Source organism: Myiozetetes cayanensis, unplaced genomic scaffold (assembly GCF_022539395.1).
Source record: "Myiozetetes cayanensis isolate MyiCay16 unplaced genomic scaffold, myiCay2020 scf2-11, whole genome shotgun sequence".
Taxonomy (NCBI): Eukaryota; Metazoa; Chordata; class Aves; order Passeriformes; family Tyrannidae; genus Myiozetetes; species Myiozetetes cayanensis.
In genome coordinates, this window is record NW_026087411.1 from 25,453,035 (window position 1) to 25,463,393 (window position 10,359).

At 39.7% G+C, this 10,359-nt stretch overlaps 1 protein-coding gene across 1 annotated transcript in view; it reads right to left on the minus strand.

The window, feature by feature from the left end:
• The window catches only part of THADA (THADA armadillo repeat containing), a 160,545-nt gene extending 150,643 nt beyond the window's left edge, over nt 1-9,902 (minus strand). Inside the window, 11 exon segments of the mRNA XM_050315607.1 lie at nt 11-162; nt 840-1,531; nt 2,497-2,717; nt 3,005-3,099; nt 3,760-3,950; nt 4,959-5,007; nt 5,829-5,861; nt 6,001-6,149; nt 6,894-7,024; nt 7,419-7,513; nt 8,941-9,902. Of these exon segments, the coding sequence (XP_050171564.1) occupies nt 11-162; nt 840-1,531; nt 2,497-2,717; nt 3,005-3,099; nt 3,760-3,950; nt 4,959-5,007; nt 5,829-5,861; nt 6,001-6,149; nt 6,894-7,024; nt 7,419-7,513; nt 8,941-9,016 (1,884 nt within the window). The 5' untranslated portion in view covers nt 9,017-9,902.
• Nucleotides 9,903-10,359: the final 457 nt, after the last annotated feature.

Genomic DNA, 10,359 nt, shown 5'->3' on the forward strand with positions numbered 1-10,359 from the left:
TGACCTTTACCTGACTGTGCTGATGAACTAGACCTTGTTTTATACATTCAGTGGACACAAGACCGCTGCTCATGATATTTGAAAGCTGCAGGTGTCCATGAGACCTGGCTGTTCTCAGGCATGCCATTAATGCTCCAAGAGCTCCTCTAGTACTGCAAGAGCCTAAAAAAAAATTAAAACTAGTAATAATTATAGTTTGAGTAACACAAACAACGTACTATTTGCAATGCTTGTCAGAAACTCCCAACACTTTCAACGTGACCAACCCTCCACCCCCTTTTACTTTTACCCTGTAAATCCCAAAAATGGTCCTGTTATAGATTAAACTAGTTCTAAATTGCCTGGTTCCTGAGAAGCTTCATCTTGAACACATATGAAAAAAAAAAAAAAAAAAAAGACCTTATGAGGTTTCACAAGCCATTATTTTAGAATTATACTAAACCATGTCAAAATCTAAAAGAGCAACATAAATCTTGTATCCACATATTTGCAAGAAAAAAGAGTCTGTAAAACCCTGTTACTGGACACGCCTGTGTAACAAATAACAATGGAACAGAAAAACAGTTGAAGAAAATACAAATACATAACAAACCCTGGCATGTAAAGGGAACAGTAAGGTACCCTACGAGGTGGAAAGGAATAGTAATTATTTTGCTCGTGTCATGAAGACACATCTGTGATTATTATCACTTTCACCTTGAAATACTAATAGCAATAATAACCATCTGGAATTTTTTTCCCAAGTTAACTCAAACAATAATAATAAATCAGAAATCATGTCTGAGATTTTTGTTTTAAAAAACCAATTATGATTACAAACGCAAAATTTATTTTCTTACCCAGATTAGCATCTGCAGAGGCCTGAAGAATTCTAATCATGTAGCCTAGGCTGTCAGGGTTACATTTGAGTAATTTTGGTAAATAGTAATCTATTATGTAAGTAGTTTGGTCGTGGTCCCCTTCACATAGTATTACCAGAAGAGGAGAAACCCAGATGTTGTGCCACCGATCAATCCAGGTGCTTTCTTGAAAACTCAAAGTAAAATGGGCTTTGTGATTTGTAAACATGGTTTCCAGAAGATCACTAGCATAAGGTGCAAGAGACTGATCATTCATCACATCCAGGATTTGTACTGGAATTGTTCTGTCCAACTGTAGTATATTTTCAGTGCCCACACACTCCACAAGACAGCCAAGAGAAGAGTACTTCCCTTTCACATGCCAGTCCAAGCTTAGTAAATGCTTTATCAGCCTTGAAAAGAATGGGTCTGATTCTTCACTGCATCCAGTAATGGTGCTTTGGTGTATCTGAAGAAGATTCTTGAATATCAATTTGGTTTGGTGCCTAATGGCATCCAGAGGGTGGTCCCAGTGTGTATAAATGTATTCCAGCAGTTTCCCAATTATGTCAGAGTTCCCACTGAGCTTCATTTTCAGATTTGGAGAGCCCGAAGCAAGGGCAGCCAGTGCTGAATTAGTCCAAATAGCAAGGACTCTAGACAAACATGTTGCCACACTGGATTCTTTTAACCTTTTAAAAAGAAAAAACAAAAGTAAAGTTCATTATTTTCATTTATCACTTAAAAAATAATTTGTGTTTCAAAATAATTATTAGTCACATTCATTTAGCTTACATGAAAACAGGTAAGAAGACACTAGCCATTCCTTAAGGAAAAGGAATGAACACAGAAGTGATGACCTGGATGTTGCAAAGTGCATGCTTCAGTTACCTGACATGCTATCAAGTGGCCACAGCTAAACTCCCTAAATATGCAAAGATACCTGACATACCACACTTAATTTTTAAAAGCAAAAATAAAAATTACTATGCACCTGCTAATATTTGAGCAGCACTACATAACTGCATGCTTCTTGAAAATATAAGGAAAACTTTTCATTGACATATAAAACCATCAAAACTGAGTACCCTATGTACAAAAACAAAATCACAAAACTGACCTCCAAGGCAGGAACAAAGGTTGAACTGAATACATGCTTTAACCTCCAATCCAATAGCACTGGTAAGGCCATTAGATGCAAGTAAATACTTGCAGTGAGAAAAAAAAAATTAACTCATCTTTCTTCAAGTATTCTACTCAATGGCACAATATCTTTTCTTTGTAACTTTTAGAAGAATAAGACATGATGTCCTGAAACTGAAGTTTATCTGACTATGTAAGAACTGATTCTGACACACCTTATCATAAAGGAGTTGGTAAATTAATCCCACTCATGTTAGAAAACAAAATTTTATTTTAGCGTGCAAGAAAAAGTTGACATTTGGAATTACCTATACAATACCATTATATTTTTCAAATTTACAGTGTTATTCTGAATATATTAAAAACTAATGTGATCTGTGGCACAATCTAATATCATTACACAGAAAACAAAGAGATATTCCACCAGGACCACAGGAGTCACGTGAAAACAGAAGTAGAAAGATAAACCACTCCTCCCAAACACGAAACACCACAAATCGAAACACAAACTTACTCTGAACTCAAAGACAACAAGACTGATGCAATATCTAGTAACAGTTTCTCTCCATTTTCACCCATGCTGCCATTCTTCCAATCCAGCATAGCCAGTGCTCCATGGCAAAGAAAGAGAAGGACTGAGTCAGGGAGTTCTGCCGTGCACAGAGCCCCACAGTTACTCACAAACCACGCCGGCACGCCTGCGTCTTTCATCGTCCCAAGAAGCAAGTCACTGACCTGTAACAGCAAAATAACACCCATTACAGTATCTAAGCACAGGAGAAAAGCTATTCTGGGCATAACTTTGAAGATTTGAAGAGATTTCTTGACACTTGTTCTCTCAAATTCAAAACCCTGGTCTTACTATTTCAGATGGCAAGGAGAGAGTGACAGCTTTACGCCCCAGTTGAAGACTGATGCAGAGGTTGGCAAGCCTCTGTATCAGCAAAGCCTCCAAACAACTCTGATAGCACAGATTACCAACACTGTGACATTGCACAGTCTTAGTGAAGAAAGGCACTTACCAAGGAAGGTAATTCCTCAGCTGGTTCATACATAGCTCTAGTAAACAGAATAACAGCCAGTCCTGACGTAGTCTGGACAGTTTGCAGGAGTGTTGCTATATGGCAGGGAAAGATATTTTACATTAAAGTGCAGCAAACACTGTGTGTTAGAACTATATATCTAAACTATAACGATGGTATTGCATTTTCATAGACTACTTGTAGTTGTATAATCCCTAATCCGTAGCGTCCACCTGGCTAGCAAGTATTAATGAATTTATGTTCTAGTGTAATAGGAAACTGTCAATACCTTTTAACAGATAGACAGTATAGACCAGCCCAGTAAGCCAAGGAGGGCTGTGGCAGAGCCTATGGACACACGTTAAATTCTACTGTACAAAAATGTCTGTATAAAAAGAAAATATAATTAGTTATAGTGCACCCACAAATTGTTTTGACAGCGTAATTCACAGATACGTATAAATTTCTGGTAGTCACAGACATTCAACAAGTCCCAAAAGCATTTCTGTTAGTTTCTGAATTATTAGTAATAGCATTTACCTTGGTTTTTTTACAGTAGGACAAGTTAAACTGTAGACTCCAAAACCACAATCTACAAACCAAAAGACCAACTACTGTTCCCACTTCCATTAATATCAGTAATCCAATTTCCATTCAAGCTAAATTAAGTTTTTATACATACAGGCTGTACTAACTACAAAGACAACAATACTGAGTCAACAAAAATGTTTGGGTTTGAATGTTACTAAACTTACCATCCATTAGGAAGTTTGTGGAGCTTTTCAGTAAACTACACATACATTGCCAAACAAAAGATTCATTGTGTTTCCAAAGATTTCCCTGGATATTTTCTTGTAATTTCTGTATAAGCATCATTGAAACTTTAATGGCTATCAGTAAATCATGCATTAACTGAGTCTGAACAATACAATTTCCAACATTCTTTCTGTGGAGACAAAAAAAAAAAAAAGACAAACATGCACACAAGAAGGATAATAAAGCCATTCTTCACCATCCCCAGAAACCTACATTAATTAATTAATCGCTTGAGTTGACAACATCTGTAACTACAGGACAAAGAAAAGCGGACTCAAGGGTAGTCTGTTAAAATGAAGTTAACAAAAAGAATTAAAAATTCTGCTACACTTTCTGCAGGTTCCTAAACTTTTAGTGTACAAAACACTTCATTAAGCACCCTCCTCTGGAGAGAGACCACAGTGAAGAGACCTCACTTTATGCACTGCAGGAAAATATAAAATTTTGACTGCTCTGACAGACTAAACAGAACACAAATACTGAATTAAACACTCACGGAAAGTGGAAGAGTATTACTCTACCTGAATTTTATATCTATTGATTACACTGTTTAGTGGAGCCCCTGGTGGTCTAGTGGTAAGGGTGCGGCGCTGTCACCGCCAAGGCCCGGGTTCAATTCCCGGTCAGGGCCACTCCCAGGCAGGTGGAGCTCGTTAGCCCTTAAAGGCAACCCATCTACGTCCTAAGGACCTCGCTGCCACCGTCCAAGCTCGCCTGGCCCCGGCAGATGAACCTTAGGATTAAAGGGTGGGCTCAGTTCCGCGCACACTGTGTCTCCCCTAAAAAATCCAATGCGCAGGCTGGAAGGTGTAAAACCTTCCCCAGATCTTCGCTCGCAAAGACTGGCCATTATTATTATTATTACACTGTTTAGTTACAATTCAGATAGCAAAATCACAACTCAAATGTCTCCCTTAGAAGTAGTAGCTCCAGCATAGTATCAGTGCCTTACTCTGTTATTTTATATCATATTTGCCACAAAAGAAAGTAATCAGTGGTTTTTTATTTAAAATACACATCACTGTAAAGTGACATTCCAGTCTTTCATCAATTAAAGGGATATTTCAAACCAAACCAAATTATCTTGCAAGAGTGAAATAAAAACAGATAAAATAGAGCTTATATTGAATTAACTTGCCTGTTTTCTTCCTGTATGTCAAGTAGCGACTTCTGCAGAAACCGAAGAACTAGTGAAAATAATTATGGTATGAATTTACTTAAAAGAGAAATAGAAAAGAGAAATGCCAGCAAATCAAGCACACATCATACACATCACACCCATCTACAATGAAGTTATCCATATGGTGGTGTTTCTTCCACTCCAACAACAAATAAAACTGACATTTCAGTGCAGACCAAAACAAGCAATGCCGAAGCAAAATCTCAAGTTGTTTTGCAACAACCTGATAAAAACAAGAGTTTCCAAACCACTTGGCCCACTTCTATGAGGTATTGAGAATTCTGGTTCCTCATGAAAAGTTGAAATTACCAAAAAAGACACAGCAGCCACAAAAGGTCCACATGAAGCTGAACACTACTTGCATACATACTTGCACAGTATGTCAAGTAATCTGACATTACCAAAAGATCAGATTTCTGCCAAATTATGGTTAAAATCCTTGCCCAGTGGGCGTGAGTTTGCTGTAGTTGACTGTTAACAGCTCAGTGTTCCCACATCCATCTTCATTATGAAGCACAACACAGAGAACGCATCACACAAAGTAGCTTCAACTCCCCCAGCCCTGTAAGAATCACTCACTGATACCTTCACAGATTTATGTCTAGGGTTGCTCAATAAAGCAAGACTGACCCCTGGAAATTAAAGGTACAAATCAAAGTCTTGTCTTTGATGAAAAAGTACCATGTGAAGGTACTAGTTATTGAAAATTAACCCCGAGGAAATCAGATCTGATAGATCTTCATGCCTACTTCATGTAACTCCTTCACGTATCCACCCCTTCCCCAATAATCTTCCATGAAGCTTATTTTGCTATAAATGTAAGTTTACCTTCTTCAAACAGGTTCTTAATACTTGCTCTACCTAGAGGAAACAAAATATATTTTAAGTACTGAATACCAGCCAGCACTATCTAACATAACCACAAACACTATTATCACCAAGGTGCAAACCAGCATTGAGCCAATTAAACCAGACAACAATACATTCAATGTCACTGTACCTAAGCTGAAATCCTCCATGCAGGAAGCAAGGTTGTCCAACACTTTTCTGTACAAATACACATCTGTGGTTTTCAGTTCTTCCCTAAGGCAGCACACAAAGCTTTGCACACCCAACATCATCAGCTCTTCAGGAAGACCATTCAGTGAACTGCAACAGCAAGGAACAGCACAATCCCTTTGCTTACACTGAGGTGTTGAACATCCACTCAACTAAAGTCAATGTCAGCTAGAACTCTAATAAGCAGAAACAGTCTGGTTTAAAATAAGCATGCAGGTTCTAATTTTGCAGCTAGAAAACCTGTCAAGTGGGTGTAAAGCTCTGGCCTGCAATCAAACACAGGACGGAAGCCCTGCATCTCTCAGTGGGGACAATGAATCTTTTCAGACAAAGAAAGGAACAAAGCTAAGCACTGGAAAACATCTTAAAAAACATTAAGGATGTAATAAATTTAGCACTAAAGAATACAGGAGTAATTTTGCAACAGAAAAATTTAATTGCAATAAAAATAGGCACGAAATCAGTTTAGTTATGATTCTTCTGAACTGCTTTCTCTTCACAAAGTTGAGATTTTTTTTTTAACAGAAGTATTTTGAATTTCTACTCTAATATTGGATTTTAAAATTCAAAATGCTAATTACACAGTATGTTGTCTTTCCAATAATGAAACATATCAAAATAATACTTCACTTTGAAGTTATTTATCCAATGATAACTTACTTGTAATTAAAATTTTTAACTAACCCAGAAAGAAAAATACTACTAATATTCACGTATTAGTACCACAAATTTTCAGTAATTAAACTACAGCAATTTGTTGTGAATGACAAATTACTGACTTCTAGGTAAAGAGTGCATTTAAACAAAACAAAGGCTTACTATTCAATTTTTTACCTTGCTAATACTTTTTTCAAAGGATTCTTCACACCCAGTGAGAAATACATCTCTCCCAAAACATCCAAACAGGCTTTAACCATGGGATCACATGCAGAGTTCTGATCCATCTTCTTCAACAATGGCATAATCTACAATCAAAAGAACACAGGATGAACAAAAGCTCTGGATATACCATCATTAACAGTGGCAGATTTCCCTTTCCTCCAAGTATATGGAAAACTGCCCTCTCTTTACTATATTTCCTTTGAGTTTGAAGTGTTAGGTAATGTTGCAAGAACACCTGTAATACCAAAAATACGTACATAAAAAATAGAAAACTTGGTATCACTTGTCTTCCACCATTTTCAGTAACTAATTTAAGTACTAGAACTACATTTCCACCTGATGTGCAGCAGTAACAACTACTTTTTACCTGTTTCCGACAATGCCTAAAACATTGCAGAGTTTATTTTGAATTGTATTTCCCATTAACACTTCACGACACAGTTACCAAAAACCACACTAACAACAGTGAAGTCTTACTTGTTTAATACACTGGATCTGCTGGATGCCATTTCTCAGTTGTGCACAGTGCAGAAGCAGAGAAGCCAGGTTTGACTCTTCAGCCTTTGAAAACTCTACATTTGGAACAAAAATCCCTTTTTAGAAAGAAATTACAATAAACAGTATAAACAATACATAATTTATAATAATATAAAATGACTGCTTAATTCTTGGGTTTTTCCCTGCTCCGGTAAATCTACTGGTGGCACAGACCCTTAAGTCACCTTACAACACCTTAAAACCAGGTTTTTGTCCTAACAAATGAAAAAAAAAAATCAGTTTCACCAGAACATAACAGTAAGCCTTATCTGCAGTATGAAGACCACTTTCACAAAACCACAACACGGTTGAATTGGAAGGGACCTCTGGAGGTCATCGGGTCCAATACCACTGCTCAAGTAGGGTCATCTAGAGCTGGCTGCCCAGGATCATCGCCATACAGCTTCTGAATACCTCCAAGGCTGGAGACTCCCTGACTTCACCATGAAAGCTGTACCAGTGCTCGGTCACCCTCACATTAACACAGTATTTCCTGATGTTTAGAGGGAATCTCTTGTGTTTCAGTTTGTGCCCATGGCTTCCTGTCCCATCACTGTTCAGTACAGAAAAAACCCTGGCTCTGCCTCCTTCAAGTCCTCCGGTCAGGTATTTTTTTACACATTGGTAAGATGCCCCTGAGCCTTCTCTTCACGAGGCTGAAGAATCACAGCCCTCTCAGCCTTTCCTCATAGGAAGGATGCTGCAGGCCCTTCAGCATCTTAGAAGCCCTTAGCTGGACTCCTTCCAGTATGTCCATATTGCTCTTGTATTGGGAAGCCAAGAACTGGATGCAGTGCACCGGGTGTGACCTCACCAGTACCACCTCATAGTAACTTGAGTATACAAATCTTGCATTACTTGGTTTGGGGTTTTCTAAAGTAAATATCCCTGGAAGTTTATATCATCAAACAAACCAGATGAAACAAACAAACAAAAAACCCAAACCAAAACAAAAAACCCCACACAAAACAAAAACAAACAAACAAACAAAAGACTACAAAGAACAGTATCTTTCAATCAAGTTAACTACAGAAAACACAAAGACTAGGAAAAATACACTCAAGATGACCTCCACAGAACCCTTCCAACCTCAATCATTCTGTGATTCCTGGAAATTCAGTATTAGCCCACATATTAAGGCTAGTACTTCATGTATCACTGAATTACAGGTGTGCAAGTGGGATCACCTTCATACCAAAGACAAAACAAAATGAAGAGTTTTCAAACCAAAAACACAGTGCTCTAAAGGATTTTTTTAACTCTGTCAAGGTAAGAAGTCATTGTCATTACAAAATAAAAACAAACCACAGGAAAGTAAACACACCTAAAGTAAACACACCTAACACCCACAAAGCAGAACTACTGGAAATAAAACATAACAAGCAGAAACACAGATCAATTTCAGTAGCTACTCAAAGGCAAAAGATACCACACATTAGTTCAGAAAATACACTCTACTTACTCTGAAGTTTTTCAAGCTGATGATGATCAAGAAAGAATGCATCCACCTGAGTTTCCTTCTTCTTCTTTAAAACCATCTTAGCTGATTAGAGAAATACCTCCTTAAAAAACAACGCACAAACAAAAAAAACTCAAAACAACGGGTCATATTGTTTTAAAAGCATAATTACAAATGCTTTCTATGAGAACACTTCCTTTTCACTGTCCTAAAGTAATGTTTATTGGATTACCTGTGCAATTTTTTTTCAAGGTAATAGCTCTCTTTATCAACTTCAACTATTTCAAGCATTTCATCCAAAATTCACCCAAACTGCATGGCACAAAACAGAACGCACAGCAAACAGGAATTGCTATCTGAATGACAAACTGTTTCACTGGAGTTTTGACTGCAGTTGTTACATAGTCTCTGGCATGACCCCGGATCACTATTTGGACCATCATACAGAAGTATGGTAGGAACAGCACAAAACTTCTGTTGTTCTGTTTTACTGCTCAAAACTCATTCAACTTATATTGATGTCAAGTTAGAAACGTGTAATGAACAAAACCTCTTTGCTATTATGGATGTTACAAAGAGCAAGTTATTCTTCTTGGTTTAGGTAATTGAAATTTAATGTGCTTACAGCTTCACTGACATAAATGCTAATTATGAACAGAAGAGCTGAGTTCGGAAGCTGAGATTGGTCCTTTGGATCTGGACCAATCTCCTGCTCAACCCGGGACACCTGAGCCAGTTACCCAGGCCCACGTAATGTTTCCATGGATGGAGACTCCACAGCCTCTCTCGACCACCTGTGCCAGTGCTTGGCCACCCTTATGCCACATCTGGTGCTTCCTGATGGCCTCAGAGACCCTCCTGTGCTTCGGTCTGTTCCCACTGCCTTCTGTCCTGGCACTGGGTACCACTGAAGAGAGCCCAGCCACATCTTGTCTGCACCCCCTCTTCATATATTTATATACATTGGTAAGATCTCCTGATCTATTATCTAGTCCCAGTTGGAGTGGGCAACACCGCAGCCCTCGGCACCTTCGGGTGGCCACGGGAAGACAAGAACCCGACTGCCCCCGCCCCGCTGCCTGCGGGTGCCCCGCGCTCTCCCCTCCCGAGCGGCCCCGCTCCCCACGGCGGCTCCGAGCGCTCGGCCGGACCCGGGCCGGGCCGGGCCGCCACCGCCTCAAGCGCCCACCCCGCGCCTTCCTGGGCCCGCAGCGCGGCGGCGCCCGCCTCGGGAAGCGGCTACGGCGGCGGGGAAAGGAAGCACCGAGAACCTCCCTTACCCGAGCGCACCCCGCCGCCTGCGCCGCGTCCCTGCGCGGTGCCCGCGCCCCGCCCGCACCACGTGCTGCCCGCCGCCAACCGCGGCGCTCCCCGCCCCCCGCACGGCACGGCACGGCACGGCACGGCACGGCACGCAGCGCC